Here is an 18,677-nt window from a genome sequence, read left to right as displayed (position 1 = left end):
TGGTTGGCTGCTACCTGTCATCTTGAAGATAGCGTAAAAGTACTTCCCTGGCGAAGTATGAGACAGTTAACTGAATTTTAGTTGAAAAGATACAATTTACGATATTGACATCCTTCCTCCATTTTCAGACTACAGATACAGGTCGTCCTCAGGTTACAACAGCAGTGGGACCAGGATTGCCCCTGCTAAGTGATACACTCGTATTACACAACATCACACGACCACTTTGCTTAGCAATGACAATCCCTGCAGTCCTGGTTGCCAGCATAACCTCAAGACACAAGCTAATGGCTACAAAACTTTGTAAGGCAAAAACATGGACTAGTATGAGAGAAGCTGAAAAGAGCAGGTGGTACTTAACACACACTTTCCAAGATCTAGATATTTTCCAGAATTGCATTAAAATTGTTCTTTCTCACTGTAAAATGTATTGTTGATAGGAATTTGTTGAATAAAATGCAGCCTCTCATTCCATTCCCTGACCCTTCTTCATGAATGGAAACTGTTTCAGACATTATTAGGAGGGTTACCACTATGATCTTATGGAGTGGAGTTTGAGGCTTAAAATACCATTACTAAAAACAAATACAATCACAGCATCTGAGAAGTCGTTTAGGTCTGAATAAGAAGTTTTCAGTTGCTGCAGTTGGAGCTGAATTAGGAATTAACATAATTTGTTCTTGGGAAATTAGGATATACAATTATTGGTGCAAAATCAATGCTATGGAAATGAACGAACGAATGAATGAATGAACCTTTACTGTCAAAGTACAACCATGTATACATTGAGATTGGCTGAGCCTCCCTTCGTGCACCCACCCCCAACTCAGAGTGACACAAACCCTCCATCTTATTATACCATGTGAGCTAATTGCACAACACACTGGCCTCGCAAGTCAATCATGCATAAAGTTTATAAAATTATTTCCCGTTCAAAAGCCTAACAGCCCATGGATAAAAGCTGTTCTTCAGCCTGGCTATACTCCTATATCTCCTACCCGATGGTAGGAGAGTAAAAAGATACCGTCCAGGATGTGAGTCATCCCTGAGAATTTTCCTCACTCTTCCAAGGGAGCGAGCCCTGGCGATGTCATCCAGTGGTGTCAGGGGACAGCCCACAATGTTTTGTGCTGTGCTCACCACCCTCTGTAATACTTTCCTATCACCGGCTGTCAGGCCAGCATACTAAACCACAATACAGTGTGAGAGGACGCTCTCTATAGTAGGCCGGTTAAAAGAAGGTCATTAGCCGTTGTTCTAACCTGTTCTTTCGCAAGACCCTGAGGAAGTGAAGTCTCTGTTGGGCCTTTGTAGCCACCTGGGTTGTATTAACTTTCCAGGTAAGATCTTCGCAGAGGTAGACTCCCAGAAATTTAAAGGAGGAAACTCTCCACACAGCCCCCCCCCAATGTAAAGTGGGGCAGGTTCTTTCTTTTTCCTTCGGAAGTCTAGCACCATCTCTTTCGTCTTGCCGATGTTCAGGTGCAAATTGTTGTTGCAACACCATATGGATAGTTTCTGTACCTCCCCCCTGTATGCTGATGGACTCCCCAAATTGTGTTTAACATTAAATCTCAGGAGACCTCTTGGATTGCACAATTGACAAATTATATCAGGAGCTGTGGTCTCCCTTTTTTCTTGTCCAACTGTCTTTATAAAACAAGTTTAAAAGGTTGTTACATAAAGAATTTGGATATAGAAGTTCAGAGAGTAATACATTTAGTTAAGGCTGGCATATTGAAATGAATGAGTCACTATAAACATACCTTTCAAATTGTTAAATATTTAAATGCATAAATGCCCAAGCATTTTAAGATGCTATTTATCAAATGAGATTTGAACAGCTGAACACAATGATTAAATATGGAAAGTTTTAAGTTCCTTCTGACAAATATACTTGTATTTGTGCAGCCCCAAAGATAGAAGACATAAAAGCAGTCCTAGACTGAGGATTGTTTAATGACAGTTTGAAGTTCCAGTGGCCGTTGAAAAAGCGACTTATGACTCATCCTTGAAGTTGTGACTGATGCACTGTTCTCATGGTCACGTGATCACAATTTGGGCACCCTGCACCTGTTTCACATTTACAACTTTTGCAGCATCTTCTGGTCACATTACAATTTGCAACCAACCAACTTCTGACAAGCAAAGTTAATTAGGTTACTCGGATATGCTTCATGACCATGAGATTCACTTAACGAACACAGTAAAATGATCATAAAATCAGGTCTGGTCACATGATGACTCACTTTATGACCGTGTGTTGGACCACACTTTAGACAAATGGCCTATTGGGAACCTTATGTTAAAACAGCATATTTCCTGTATGGTCAGAAGCTAACTGTTGCATTAAAATACAGCTCCTTATTCTTTTGCGTACAATTGAGAATCGCATATGTGAATCTGATTGGGGTAAATTTTAAAGATGGCACAGAAATGTAATTTGCATTTTCTTTTAGTTATGCTTTTTAGTCTATTTTGTAAAACATGGTCTGTTATTGTTCTGTATTGTTTAGGTAATCTACAATTAGATACCCAGAGTAAGATTGGTGGAAACTTTTTTTTTACCTGTGCAATACTTGATCAGTTGGCAAAGATCATATTGGATGGACAAGCGAGCTTTACCATTTGAGACTGGGCTATTGCAACTGGGAGCAAAATTTCAACCTTGAAGCAGGACCGCTGCATGTTTGGACATATGGCTTGTTTTCTTATAATAGGGCTGTAACACAAATACAAGCAAGTGGAAGAATTTCTTTGTTCACTTTTTCACTTTTTCTATTTTTTTATTCTCTCCCCCCCATTTTTTTTTCTTTTTTCTTTTTTCTTTTGTATATGTAGGGACACGGTGGCTCAGTGGGTTAGGACGCTGAGCTTGTCGATCAGAAGGTCGGCAGTTTGGCGGGTCAAATCCCGAGTGCCGCATAACAGTGAGTGCCTGTTACTCGTCCCAGCTTCTGCCAACTTAGCAGTTCGAAAGCACGTAAAAATGCAAGTAGAAAAATAGGGACCACGACGGTGGGAAGGTAACAGCGTTCCGTGCGCCTTTGGCGTCTAGTCATGCCGGCCACATGACCACGGAGACGTCCTCGGACAAGCGCTGGCTCTTCAGCTTTGAAATGGAGATGAGCACCGGCCCCTAGAGTCGGAAACAACTAGCATGCATGTGCAGGGGAACCTTTACCTTATATTATATTTTATGGGAAATTTAATAAAGATGAAAGAAAAAGAATGGGTGATGCTGAGAAAATCTAAGGATGGCATATATTATTGTGGATGTATTAAAACAAATTGTTAGCCAAAAAGTTATACAGGTAATCCTTACTTAATGACCGGATGTTTAACAGATCAATCCAACTGGAAAAAAATAGTTACTTATGACCTATCCTCAGAGTTATTATGACTGCCCCTTCCCATGAGCACATAATTGCATTTTGGGTACTTGGCAACTGGCCCACATTTATAACCAGTTGCAGCATCCTGCAGATTTGTGATGTTTTTTGCCGTTTTCCAGCATGGCAAAACGTCAAAAAGCACATATTGGATATGTTGGATGCACTGAATGACCATGTTCGGCTAACAACCATAAAATAAAAGCAGTCATAAAATCAAGTCACGTCACTTAGTGACCCACTTAACGACCACAAAGTTTTACAACAAAACTCCATGCCTACTAATTGTGGTTGTTAAGCCAGAACAATCTGTAGAGGCTTCCCTTCGCCTTCAGTTAGTTAAAGGTTTGTTTTTTCTCCTTTTTTTTCCTTATGTCTTATGCATTCATTTGTGTCCTGCATTTCCCATTTTTACAAATAACTCAAGGCACTGAATCTATCCAACGTACCTCCTCCTATTTTTCCCCGCAACAGCCATCCTGTGAACCTTATTGATATCGGAATTTATATAAAATAAATCAAGCATCCCTGGCCAAATTATATGTTTAAATAAATGCCTAAGAGAGCAGAAGCTAAATGACACTTCAGTACAAAGTTAAACACACATCTTTCCGCAAATTTGACTGCATAGTTAATGTTTAAAGTGCTGTTTATAGTGAATATGGGAAATGCAGAAGTTTGGACCCTCATTCAGGTGGTCCTTTTTAGCACCAGTGGCAAAAATAACAGCTTCATATATTTCCTTTAGCCAGCTAAGAGCCATTAGTATCCTTGCATTTGGATTTTTTTCCCTCCACTCATTTTTTTGGGGAAAAAAGGGTAGTGGATGGATTCCATGGTCAGCTGCCTATATTTCAGAAAGCTGTTGAGTGCAGAATTGCTTGATCATCAGGCACATGTTGACCTGCATAAAAAAAATATATAATTTAGAAGCGTTGAGTGTGAGAAAGTTGCAGTTCTCATTGTTCAGAATGCCAGTATGTTGCATTATACACACACACACACACACACACACACACACACACACACACACACACACACACACACACACACACACATATATATATATATATATATATATATATATATTTGCCCAAATCTTGGTAGGTATTCAGCATTATTGTCCGAATATAATGAATTAATAAGAAGAGCAGCAAACTGTCATTTTGTTTCATGGTTCCAAAAATACCATTTAGACATAGTCCAGATGTCCACATACTCAATAGCTATCTGGGGTCTAGAGAATATGCCTTTGAAAATGGTACTTCAGCACTGTACTCAAATCCTGGCCATGGGAATCCTTTTTGTTGCTCTTTCAGTTAATTTGGTTTTGAACAGTTTACTTTGTAATTTACTCTTGCACAGAGCTCTCACAAAGGGAACTTCTGTGTAGCTGATGAGGTTATTTTAGTGGGCTGATCGTTATTGCTGCGATAAATTGACTCATAATTTGAAATGGCATCTGTAGCAAATCTTGTTTTCTGCACAGTCTCAAATAAATATCTCCATAGTGTATGACCTAATAATGATTTTTATATTTCAATCGTGTGACTTTGACATAAACAACATGATAATATCAGAACTTGTACTACACGTCTTTTGACTGGTGGGAAGTCTTAGATGCTTATCTGAGGTACAAAGATGCTAATTTTAATCCAGAACGTTTCTTAAGGTCTGTTTGAAATTGAAATTGCCTTTTAAAGGGCTCTGAATACTTTTCGTCAGCACCAGTTCAAGCTTAAATTCAAAACTAAAATAGCATCTTCTTTATTATTACCCTTTAGAACAGGGGTGTCAAACTCAATTTCATTGAGGGCCGCATCAGCATTGCGGTTGCCCTCAGGGGGCCGGGTGGGTATGGCCAGGGTGGGCGTGGCCTACTGGGTGGGCGTGGCTAGAGTGCGTATGGCCTACAGGGTGGCCGTGGCCAGCTCTGCATCGTTCGCATCAAGGGTGCCTATGGGAGCCTGGGCAAGAGTGGGACAGATCTGAGGGTCTCTGGCAGGAGGAGGGTCTCTGGGCCAGGGCCAAGGCAGTGGGGGCCGTTCCCTCACTGTTTCCAGGATGGCTTCGCAGGCCGCATGAAACCACTTCACGGGCCGGATCCGGGCCTTGTGTTTGACATGTCTGCTTTAGAACAAAGCACTGAGCAGTTGAATTCCTTTCTCCTGTCAGGCTCATGATAGTCATTATGGAGGGAGCAGGAGGAATTTAGTATAGAAGATTGGGGTGGGGGTGGGGGTCTTGGTTATTCCCATACCGCAGTTTATTATGAGCAAATATCTGCCTCTGATTCCTGTGCCATTAAGGTTTCTCAGTGTCTCTTTTTCTCTTTGCAGGTGATTTGGTTCGAATGGTTGTGCAAAACGCTACAACAGTAGATACAGCCATTCCCAATGTATTCCAGCATAGCATAAAGGCCTCTGGAATGGAGATTTGTAAATCAATAAAAACATACATACATACATACATACATACATACATACATACATACATACATATATATATATACACACACACACACACACACACACACACACACACACACACACAGAGAGAGAGAGAGAGAGAGATAGAGAATGAAAGCAGCCACTTAATTCGGATTTTGCTTTTAAAAATTGTGAACGAACAATTCCATCACTATAAATATTTCAGTGGCTTCTTTTAGAACTTGTATTCCGTTTCCCTCTCCTTTTTTCTATGCAGTCCACCTGTTCTTTCAAGATTAAATGTGGGTGGGGTTTTTTTTAAGTGTCTGGTACATTGTTTCTTAGACATTAGCCTGTACATGTAATGGCTTGAAATTGAGTAAAAAAAAAGTGGCACGTGCACATTGATCCCACCTATTCTTCTTCTCACCATCTATGTACTGCATTCATGTGAAAAGTCTTAAAAGTCTTCTCACTCATGTGTATCTCTCAGTCTCATCCAGGGTCTTCCTTTAGTAAATCTTGGATCGCCTGCAGAATTCTTATTTAAGTGAAAGTAAATCCAGTTCTGCTGAAGCTAAGGAAAATAAGGGGCCATTGAAAGTTCCATTCTTTCTACCCAGTTTTCAGAGTTTATAGGTTCAGACCAATGCCTGAAGAAATCTTAAGTTCTACTCTTCTGAGTGGTGCAAAGTATTGAAATGCTTACGTTGGGCAACATTTTAGCACTGTTTTTGTTGGAAAACAACAATTTTTTCATCTATAGATTATGTGTCAATACTAGTTTAAGAATAAATACAAAACACCTCATGGAGGCAACAATGCTGTTTAATTTTTATATGACTGCTATAGGCATAATAGAAGACTAATGAAATGTCTCCCCCCCCCAAAAAAAACAAACTAGCAAATAAACACTTTTAAAAATTGTTAATGTGGTTATTCTTTCATGGACTCATGAAGATCATGAACTTTGCAAAAAGGCAGGAGAAATCTAGAATTTGATAGGATTGAGCAAATGCTGTGTTTCCACGACTGGAAGCGGTTTTCAAAGCCACAGGGAAGCATAATGCCCGTATATCTTAAACTTTTCAAATGTGCATTTTAGCTGGTGGGGTTTTTTTTTATTTGGTTTCTGTTAGGGGTTAGTGGGTTGGTTAGTGAATTACTGTTGGTGATGGATATGAAAAATCAGACTTTTAACAGAAAAAGCCTTGAAGTTAGATTAGGGAGCCAGTTTAATAATTTTATCACTATTAGTTACAGTAAAGAAGTCTTAACAGTTAATAGTCTTAAGCTTACAGTACCTAAGTACCATTGAATCTTCATGTTGCTATTCTTTGACATCTTACTCTCAATAGTTCTGGGGAGCATTCAGCAAGTTTTCTTATGTTAACATTTATTGTAGCCATACTTTTGCAATCACTTGTAAAATCTACCTCCAATAATATCTGTATGATTTCTTCTTGTTGCCTTTAGCTGGCAATCCTAGTATTTGACTATAATAATGCACTATAAATAATATTTAGCTGGATTTCCATTTAATGTGTTTATTTTCTCTCTCTCCCTCTCTGTAAATTGCTATTTTAATTATACTTTATCTTTTGTGTTTGTTGATGATGTTAATAAATGACATAAAATAATTTATTGGTAGTCAGGTTCATTAGAAAGAGACTGCTCAACTCCAGAGTAAAGTAGTCATTTAAGATAGGTTGTAGACAGACTTCTGGGGAAGAAATAAAGACTGCTGTGCTAAAAGTGAAGTTAATGACTGTGGCGAAATGAAGAGCTGATGAGTAGGCTGGCTCTTCATATTTTCTTTCCAGACAAAGAGAGATCTTGAGATCACCCACAAGTGCCTCAGACGGTTGCTTCTCATGAGGAAACCAAGATGGGAGCAGCAGTGTGGAAGAAATCGTGTTTGGTGGATATAACTGAAAAGCTAGGCTTAGAGTTGTCACTTGAGGTTGCATTTTTCCTTAAACGTTTCTCACTAGTCATTAAACACTTGCCACATAACAAAAAGTGACTGCAAATGAAAATCGATTTGGAAGTGTGGATAATGTTTGCTGTCAGAGTTGGTATGATTTCTGATGACTTGGAAAATAGGGGTTTCATATCTCATAGCTCTTCTTAATACCAATTATTAAGATATTATTTGTTAGATAGGTAGAAGTAAAGGGTGGTTTGCATAGTTAGAAATTTCAGTTTGGACTAATTGGATGCAATTTAAAAAAAATGCCCACAGGTTTTGGGGATCAGACTGGTATGTCTTTGGGGGGGGAGCAACCAGCAAACCAATTTTAATAATAGTTCAGCTTTATGTACTTCTATATAATGGAATGTGTGAATTACATTGGGGAACAAAGGGAAGAGATGCAGCCTAGGAAATAACCAGACAAGAGAGACAGGAGCCTCCAGTGGCTTAACAGTCAGAAAACAAAATTTAGGAAGGACCTGCCCTAATAACTCAAGCAGTTGAAACTGGAGCCAGGAAGTTGGTACTTCCAAAGCTGAAAGATTCTGTTACTCTAGATTTATAATAAAGTAGAATTGGTTCATTTAGCCCTTTTTCCTGTCTAGTTTACCTGAGAGGGCTGATGTTCTGTGACTGTTGTTATGCTGTTGGAAACTGGAATGCAGTCAAGACTCAAAACGTCTTCATGTGTCGCTGGCTTTCAAAGCCTTTGGTGCCATTCTGCATGTGATGTTCAGCCTACGTTCAAGCAACTGTCTACAACCTACTGCTTCTCTTTGGGGATGGGAGAGGGATTAAGCAGCTGTGGACACCGAACCTGATCTTTCTTCCCATTCATATTGGGGTCCCGTGTTCAGGAGGGGATAGCAAGCGATGCGTAATTAAGCCATTACACCGTAGCAACATGTTTAAGCACTGGTCATATGAAAAGGTTAGTCAAAGCTTTTTGACCTTTTCAACGTCAACTTAGAACCACAATTGAATGTTTGTCACTAAGCAATGCAGTCATTAAGTGAGTCACACCCTTTTTTTTTTGCTGCAACTGTTAAATGGATCTCCACGGTCATTAAGTGAATCCCATGGTTGTTAAGAGAATCTGGCTTCCCCCATTGACTTTGCTTGTTTCAAGTCTCCTGGGGAGGTTGAAAATGGCAATCGCTATTTGCTGCAACCCTCATTAAATACATGCTGGTTGCCAAACCCCCCCAATTTTGATTAGACAATTGTAGGGAAACTGCAACAGTTGAAAGTATGTGGACTGGCCTTAAGTCACCCTTTTTAGCACCCTCGTAACTTTGAGCGGTCTTTAAATAATGGTCATAAATTGAGAGCTACCTGTACATTTATCACTGCTTGAAATATCTAAAATTAGAATCAAGCGCACCACATCAAGCGCAAATGATTAGTGATTAGAACATCATTAGAGAGGAACCTGTCTTACTGAAATCTCAGACGTTTAGTTTGAGTTGCTCTTTGTTGTTAAAGCACGTGGTATCACCAGACTTAGATTGAAAGTGCTCTCTGAGACCTGCAGATCGTTTATAAATGCCTTTGAGCTTGGGAAAGGTTTTTAAAAGATGGCCAAAAAAATTGGGCATTAATCATTCCACTGTCAGGAGACCTTCTATGAGTGGAGAAGTTTTTTTAAACAACTGTCAACTTGCCCAGACTGCCTCAATGAGTTCAGATCAAGAGCAGAAGACAAGATGCTAAAAGAAATCTCTTTTAAGAACCCTAGAATTTCATGCTGGGATCTCTGGGGGGGCTCTTGCTTCCGTTGATATCAAAATGCATGAGTCTACCATTGTAAAGAAGTTGCACAAATTAGATCCACATGGGAGGTATTCCAAAAAGGAACCTTTGCCGTCCAGAGAGAAGATCAGGGCAAGGCAAATTTGCTCGCAAAGACTTCATAGGAAAGATCAGAACTTCTGGAACAGTGTGCTCTGGACAGATGAGGCAAAGATAAACTTATTTGGCCACATGTTTGGTGAAAACCAAAGATAGCGCATTTCACTAGAAGAACCTGATACCAACCCAAAAGCACGTTCTGGTTTGGGGCTATTTGGCTGCATCGGGACCTGGGCATCTGTCCATCACAGACTCCACTATGAATTCTTAATTGTGTCAGAGGGCGCTTGAGGCTAACGTGAGAACAACTGTCAGAAGACTGGAGTTCAGCTGAAAGTGGACCTTGCAACATGACTGTGAGCCTAAACATTCTGGTAAATCCACCAAGGAATGGCTGGGGAACGGTGGGGTTGCTAGAAATGAATTACATAGCTGAAAAGATCCTACATAGTAGAGTGGAGGGGAAAAAATCCTCCTAGTCAATGTCAGAGACTGGTAGACAGTTAATAGCAGGGGTCTTCAAACTTGGCCCTTTTATGACCTGTGGACTTCAACTCCCAGAATTCCTCAGCCAGCATGCCTGGTTGAGGAATTCTGGGAGTTGAAGTCCACAAGTCATAAAAGAGCCAAGTTTGAAGACCCCTGGTTAATAGTATAAGAGAGACCTGGGCATTTTACAGCCCCCTGGCCAGCCTGCCTGAGGTCGGTCGGAAGTTAGAAATCAAATGTAGATAAGCGGATGCCGTGCATGCAATACAACCACGTTGCCTTTATTTTGAAGGAAACTGCTTTTTTTTTTTCCTTTCCAATTTACGTATGTACGTGTATGTATGTGCCTCTGCATCTTCCTAGCCCTGTTGGTTCACCCTTCCAGAACACTCCCAGTTTCTTATGTGGCCCCTTGGGGAAAATGAATTGCCCCCCCCCCCTGGTATGAGGAGATTAGGTTGTTTCTGCCAAAGGGAGCAGTGCCACGTACTGTTTCTGGCAAGGAGGTCCTTATTTTTTTTCCACCCAAGGAAATGGCATGTCTATTAATGTGTTGTTAAAGAAATGATTGCAACATCTATTTCTTCATTGTTTTTTTGTCCAATTACTTCACTTTTATTTTTATATACTGTTTGAATAAAGATAATAATATTACTATAGCCAAATACGTTTGAGAAAACGTCTACATGGGGCTACTTCTTCACATGGCTGCATGTCTGAATTATTTTCTGCTGTTAACCTTTTTCGGCCTTTCCTCTTCTCTCGTTTCCCCCAAATGAGATATTTCTTCCTTGCTTTGGTGTGTAGCTTCATGTATTAATTATTGCTATAGATATATTTTGAGAAGTTTGACTAGATAGATGCGATAGCGTTATAGGCAGTTTAGTAGCTTTTATTAGACGTCGATGACTTTATTTTAGGCTGTCTTTTAAGATGGGAGTCTCCTGAAATGCTGGGTTTCAGCTATTAAAAAGAATGCTCCCTTTCCCCCCTTGATAAAACACATGTATTTGTGATGAAGTTAACTAGTGGCTAGCAATTCTGCTGCTAATATAGCTATTAAGTAGGATTGTATAGTGTGCAGGTGTGTCTCAGAGAACGATAGGACATATTGAAATGTTCACAGAAGAAAACATACTTGTATTTCTTCTTTTTTTTCCAGAACACGTCAGTAATGGAGGATCAGAATGAAGATGAGTCTCCAAAGAAAAACACATTGTGGCAGGTAGGCTTGATTCGAATTTCCTTAGATTTAACCCTATCTTTAATAATTTGCACAGTTACTATGGAAGTGTTTTCTTTAATGCTGATTTTATTGAGTAGACCATTGAGTAGGGAGCAGCTGTAAGAAGAGCTTTTGTTTTGCTAATACTAAACAAGATAGAATTGCTAAAAATATTAGCTTGATCACTTGAGACCCCAAGAAGCTCATCCAAATTTCTTTATAGTTGTTTATTAGTCTGCTGTACTATCTGATGTGTTTATACATACTATGGGTTCCTCTTTTTTATGCCCACTTTCCTTACATTCCAGATCCCCTGCTTACATATTCTGAATTCCCTTCACTCTCTCTGATCTTTTTTCTTTTCAAGCTGATCTCATAGCTCTCTACAGCCACTAGGTGGTGCTGTAGGTAAAGAAATAGAGATGCATACCTCTATAAGAGATCATGAACCTTTTCAACATTGAGATTAATAGCTGTGGAGATAAACATTCACTTGACGCTTGATTTTTATTTTATCTTGTATTCACGCTGTAGAGATTGGAATTGTCTACCCAGACTGTACAATACCAAACAAGGATGCTTAATTAGTCCTTAGCTTTATATACGTTAGACAAACAAATACTTATTGATTTGGTACATCACCTAATCCAGACATGTCAAACACAAGCCCCGGGGGCCGGATCCGACCCGCGAAGTGGTTTCATGCGGCCCGCGAAACCATCCTGGAAACAGTGAGGGAACAGCCCCCACTGCCTTGGCCCTGGCCCAGAGACCCTCCTTCTGCCAGAGACCCTCAGATCTGTCCCACTCCTGCCCAGGCCCTCATAGGCACCCTTGATGCGAACGATGTAGAGCTGGCCACGCCCACCCATTAGGCCATACGCACTCTAGCCACGCCCACCCAGTAGGCCACGCCCACCCAGTAGGCCACACCCACCCTGGCCATACCCACCCGGCCCCCTGAGGGCAACCGCAATGCTGATGCGGCCCTCAATGAAATTGAGTTTGACACCCCTGACCTAATCCATTCAAGCCTGGTGTTGCTTTTTTTTAATCAGAGCTTTTTTTGGTAACAACTGGCAGTTCTTAACAACAGTTTGCTTGTATAAAATTTGTAAAAAAATATTGTGGCAAATATTTGTATTTCGAATGATTATCTGCCATCATGTCCTTTTCAATTCCTAGCAACCAATAGCTCCATCCCTAACCTGTTCTTTCAGATCTCCCAATGGTGCACTCATCTTCATCATAACTGAGACCTTCCACTTTGCTGTTGGTTGTCCTCTTCTTTGCATTCTTTCCACCTTTCTCAGCATCAGACCCTTTTTCAGAAAGCTGCATCTTCACATAGTGCGTGTGAAACTTTGCACAGTGTGTCCAGGCTTCGCATAACATGTCTGAAGTTTGTACTTTAGTGCGTGGTGAATGTTAGTAACAGCTTATTTAGACACAGTTACTGTGATGAACAGCTAAGGCTTTTAATTACTGTCAAGAATTTTATTAAGTATGAAAAATAGTATTTATTCTGTATTTGGGAGAGGGGGGGTTAGAATAAATCTAGTGACAGTATTTCAATTGCTAATTTTTAATAATGCAAACCAGATGGAAACAAGTATATAAAGAATGTATCCGGTGATGAGAAATTTCTCATTTCAGGATTTGGGGGGGGGGGGAAGCATACCAGTTGGTGTTTGTTGGAAGCGAATCAAAACTGTTTAGACTAAATGTATCACATGCAAAATGTGGATAACCGGGGTATTGATATTCATATCTGTAATAGAATATCTGTAATACAGTATTCTAAAAGTTGAAGAGGAAACTTAATTTTTTTCTATTTGTGTTTTTCATAAAACAGATAAGCAATGGAACTTCATCTGTAATAGTCTCAAGGAAACGACCATCGGAAGGAAACTACGAAAAGGAAAAAGACTTGTGTATTAAGTATTTTGACCAGTGGTCTGAATCAGATCAGGTTGAGTTTGTGGAACACCTCATTTCACGAATGTGTCACTATCAGCATGGACATATTAATTCCTACTTAAAGCCCATGCTGCAAAGGGATTTTATCACTGCTTTACCAGGTAGGTTTTGTTGCATGTTGTAACAAAATGTAAAATAAAGCAGTTATAACTTAACAAATGTTATTAATCACTAAAGGAATTGTTATATGCTTTGTTACTCCAGTCTGAATAATTGTGACGGCCACTGGATGCCAGTATTGTTCCATTTAAAGATAGATTTTGAACTTTTGTGTTTTAAATTGATTTGTTGCAAATTACTATATTAAGGCTTTCCCTAATTTTGAACCTTCACAAAGGATTGCACTCTATTGTACTTATCTGTGTTTTTTCTAGCTGCTATTGGAATCTTGTTTGGAAGTAAGGTGATATCTCTGCTCTTTCAGCTGATCTACGTAAGGTTTTTTTCCCCCTCCCTCTCTCTGACTTTAAAATTTTACATCTGTTGTCATTAGTATTCTGTTTGGCACTTTGAAGAAAAAATGTTGTGTGTGGGATTAGTTGTTCAGAACACCCTAACACCCAGGTTCTAAATAGTTACTTGGAAATAAGTTCATTGTACACCCTCAAACTTGGTCAAGCTGTGGAATGTATTTAGAAAATGGGAATCCTAAAAGATGCCATTGTCCTGAAATCTATAAACAAATGAGAAAGACACATTATAAGCAAAATATGGTGAAACAGACTGGTTCCAGGTTGCAAAGGACTGAGATATATTCTCACTCTATATTCTCCCCTTAATTATTCAACCTATATGCTGATTTTATGTTAAGGGAAACTAGATTGGAAGAAGATGAGCGTGTTTTTAAAATGGAGGAAGAACCATCAATTTTCTGTGGTATATTGATGACACTGCTACCTGAAAAATTCAAAGATTTTATAAGCTCTAGTAATAGAGTTGTCTCAAGCTGAAAAATATGGGTAGCTAATAATAATAATAATACCTAAATACTCAGACACTACCTTAATAGCTCTTAGGTCTTGGTTAGGACTTGAACTTTTAAGTTTTTACCAGTCCCAGACAGGGAATCAAATTGAAAATTAAATCATCATCATCAACAACAACAACAATAATAATCTGAAGGAATCAAGATGCCCCGTGAACATAACATTAAGAGTCTGGATGAAGGTGATTACTACAGATTTCTGGGTAGTCTTCAAACTGACAACATCAAGCATAGTGAAGTCAAGAAAAAGAGTCCAAACATCAAGGCAATCAACACATGGGCAATTCCAGTCATTAGATACACAGCTGGAATAGTAGACTGGACTCAAGCAGAATGAAAAACGATAGGACTCATCAAGGCAAATAGATGGGCATGGAATGTTGCAAGTACATCAGATGGTTGAGGAAGAAAAAATGGCTTTGGAAGACAGTGAAGAAAGACAGTGAAGAAGATGCACTGAGGTTAGTACACCAGGAAGGGTTACTGACTACTGGAGAGACCAGACAAATGCATACAAAGCCAGAATTGAGAAGACAGCGACAGACAGTAAGCGCCACCTATGCAAAGAAGCTGAAGAAACAGTAGACCACCTGGTAAGCTGCTGCAAGATCGCCCCGACCGACTACAAATAACGACATGACAAAGTAGCAGCAATAGTGCGTTGGAAGATCTGCAAGAAATATCATTTGCCTGCAAGCAAGAATTGCTGGGACCATAAAATAGAGAAAGTCATAGAAAATGAAGAAGTTAAATTGCTTTGGGACTTTAGAATTCAAACAGACATGCACCTGCCACATAACACCCGAGAGTTAACATTTGTCAATAAGGAAGACAAAAAAGTCGATGGTGGATGTGGCAGTGCCTGGAGACAGCAGAATAGAAGAGAAAGAACTGGAAAGGATAACAAAATACAAAGACCTACAAATAGAAATAAAGCCACTATGGCAAAGACAAGCAAGGGCAGTACCAATAGTAATAGGTGCATTGGATGCAATCCCAAAATAACCAGTGCCAGCACCATTGGCATTGACAAATTTGTCATCAGCCAATTGCAAAAGGTGGCTTTAGCTTCCATTCTGTGACGATCTGCCTATCCCAAATCCCAGGTAGACAACAATGCTAACTAAGAAAAACACCAGAGCCATTAAGTCCTCTAATGTAATCTTTATTGAGCGGAATCAATTTGGTAGGTTCAAAGTGAAAGTTGGCTCTGAAGAAAAAGTGGGAAACAAGGAAAACAAGAAAATAGGCACCTTGGATGCAATCCCAAAACAACTGGAGCACCATTTGAACTCCATCAGCATTGACAAATTCACCATCAAAGCAACTTGACTCGGAACAGCTTACATCCTGCAACAATATCTCTTAACCATCAACATCCACATCTGCCTATCCTAAGTCCTTAGAAAGGACTCGACCGGTGGATAAAAATGCCAGATGCAGTCTGAACATCTGGCTGACTGTGCAATGAACCAAAATAATAGAACCAAGAAGTACAGTAAAAATGGAACTAAAGTTAAACACAGAGAAGACCAAACACATCATAAAAAGCTCAACAACCAGCCTTGGAATCATCAGTGAAGATATTGAAATGATAGACATCTTCTGCTTTGGGGGATCAACCATCCTAAAAGCATCGTTGGAAGATCTGAAGGACAGATTAGGGATAGACCACCTTGGAAAGTGCCTGGGGTTCCACACCAACCCATTGGCATGTAACCAATCAGGCAGGCAGTTTGACATTCTTTGATTACATTTGTAGAAATGATTTTAAATAAATGGCTTTCCCTTGTCCCCTGAAATATCAGTTTATCATTAATATTGTTATCACTCTTAAGTTCCTCCTATCTGGACCGGGATGCCCTACGCACAGTCACTCATGTGCTCGTGACCTCCCGGTTAGACTACTGCAACGCTCTCTACATGGGGCTGCCCTTGAGGACCACTCGGAGGCTTCAGCTGGTGCAGAATGCAGCCGCGCGAGTTGTGATGGGGGTTTCCCGATACTCCCATGTAACACCTCTACTCCACGAGCTGCATTGGCTTCGGGTTGCCCTCCGGGTGAGATTCAAGGTGCTGGTGATGACCTATAAAGCCCTGAATGGCGAGGGTCCGGGATATCTGAGGGAACACCTGCTGCCGGCATCAAGTTCCCTTCATCCAGTGCGCTCCCACAGGGAGGGTCTTCTCAGGGTGCCGCCGGTAAGAGACTGCCGGCGGATAACACTCAGGGGGAGGGCCTTCTCTGTGGGTGCGCCTGCCCTCTGGAACCAGCTGCCTACGGAGCTTAGGACTGCCCCCGACCTTCACACATTTCGCCGGGACCTGAAGACTTGGCTCTTTGAGCTCTCCGGCCCAGGCTGAGAATTTTTAACTGGGGTTTTTAATTTTAGGGATGATTTAATCTTTTAAAATTTGTTTTCAACATTTGTACTGGTTGTTTTAAATGCCCTGTAAACCGCCCTGAGTCCTTCGGGAAAGGGCAGTATATAAATTTAATAAAATAAAATAAAATAAATAAATAAGTGATGCTTCCAAGAGAGAGAGAGAGAACTGAAGAGAACCTTGTTTTTATTGTCTTTTTGTAATATTCAGCCAAATGTGTAAGAATGATAATTTGATGACAACTATGCTAGTGATTCATTCTCTCTGCTAGTGGGTTGGTTTTTCATGATGGTTGTCATTAGCTTTTAATTCTGACTTCAGGTCTCTTTAATCTGTGCTATCTTCTTGTCTTGTTTATCTTTTTCTCTCTCTTGTCATATATAAGCTAGCTAATTCACTGTTGCAATATTTGACTCTTGATTTTCTTTTCCCCACCCTAGTGCTCTTTCCATCGCTTGGAACAAGAGCCATTTCTTTTATTTTCAGTACTTTCTTAATGATCCATTTCCTTCGCAGTCTATAATTTTTTATTAAACATTTTTCCTGACCTGCTGCTGCTTGATGTTCCCCAGATTCATCCCTGCTATCCGTCTTTTAACTTCTTACTTTTCTTTTCTTTGGCCTTCTCTATTTTTTCCTCTCTCTATTATTAGCTGTCTGGTAGGGATGTGCAAAATATTTTAAATTCAATACTGAATAGACGCCATTTGATGTTTATCTTACCCTCAAAATGCGTGTCCTGAATTCAAAATGCTGCTTAAAGGGATTGGTCCCTTCGGAAGTATTTCGACTTCGAAATGGTTCGGTTTCGAATTTGGGAGTCATTCAACATTATTTAAACAGCTTGTTTCGAATGCAGAGGAGCTGTTCCGAATTTGAAACGTGGGTTTCAAACTTGAAACATGATACAAGTACTTTTTTTATTTAAAATGGTTCCGTCCTGGAATGTGTATATCCATAATCTCTTGCATGAAATGCATTTAATTTTCTTTATAGCCACGATGCATCTGCATTTTTAAAAAATAAATTTGATTTTCTTTTCCATATACATTTTTCAACTATTTGTAAAATTGCAAGTTGGGAAGGAAAGGCTGCACTGTTCCTTTTCGTTTCTTTTCCCTCCCCCACCCCCTCTGTACAACTGGAAGTAAGCAGAGGTGCACTTAACTGCTCGAGAGAAATTTCAGCCTTGCATCTGAGGCCAGTGTTTCTACTAGGGAGAGCCTGACCCTTCTGCACAAGGTTGCCTTGCTAATTCCCCTTATCTGAAGTATTGCAGGGAATGTGCGTTTCACCAACAGATTCCTTAAATCAGAAGTCCCCAACCTTTTGGCAACCAGGGACCGGTTCCATAGAGAGAGGTTTTTCCGTGGACCGGAGGGTGCGTGGTTTTGGGTGCTGCCTGCATCTCGCGGATGGGGCTTTGCTTGTTTGTGTGGACTGGTTGCTGGCATGCCGCGGCCTGGTACTGGTCCATGGACCGGGGGTTGGGGACCCTTGCCCTAAATGCTTTAGCTCTGGATTGTTGGGAATTAATGCAGTCTCTACCCGCTAGGGTCTGGGAGCCATGTGGAGCCCAAACTCAGAAAGAATATATTGACCACAAGTCATTCTGGTTGCACTGCCTACTCAGACTAGTACCAGAATACAACTACAGGTCTAAATGTTCAATCTTCTGGAAAGCCTTGCCTGGGAACACTTATTCCCAAGAACACGTTCATTAAGAATAATAAATCCGCAAGATTTATTAAGAATGAAATTAAAGGAATAGCAGAAGAATTCCAGCAAGTTAACTGTACTTTCAAAAGAGAAACACACAAACACACACACACACACACACACACACACACACACACAAACACACACACACAGTGATTAAGAGAGGAAGACTGTGCTATTTTGCTTTACACAGTTTCTGTATACAGGGGATAAGGTTAGTCCTTTTTAATGGAGGAAGGCAGATTGC

At 40.2% G+C, this 18,677-nt stretch overlaps 1 protein-coding gene across 7 annotated transcripts in view; it reads left to right on the top strand.

Moving 5' to 3' along the window:
- Window positions 1-18,677, top strand: part of FBXW11 (F-box and WD repeat domain containing 11) — a 79,235-nt gene that overhangs the window by 30,372 nt on the left and 30,186 nt on the right. For 6 of the 7 annotated variants that reach the window (XM_083349297.1, XM_083349296.1, XM_083349302.1 and 3 more), the window contains 2 exons: window positions 11,299-11,361; window positions 13,217-13,442. In XM_083349297.1, coding sequence (XP_083205423.1) covers window positions 11,299-11,361; window positions 13,217-13,442 — 289 coding nt within the window. Of the gene's footprint in view, window positions 1-9,566; window positions 10,022-11,298; window positions 11,362-13,216; window positions 13,443-18,677 lie in introns of those variants that run through there. The other variant, XM_083349301.1, reaches the window with a different exon arrangement.

This window comes from Vipera ursinii (assembly GCF_947247035.1).
Source record: "Vipera ursinii genome assembly, chromosome: 1".
NCBI classification, from domain to species: domain Eukaryota; kingdom Metazoa; phylum Chordata; class Lepidosauria; order Squamata; family Viperidae; genus Vipera; species Vipera ursinii.
Note: the sequence above shows the minus strand (reverse complement) of the source record. Positions and strands in the feature narration are given on the sequence as shown.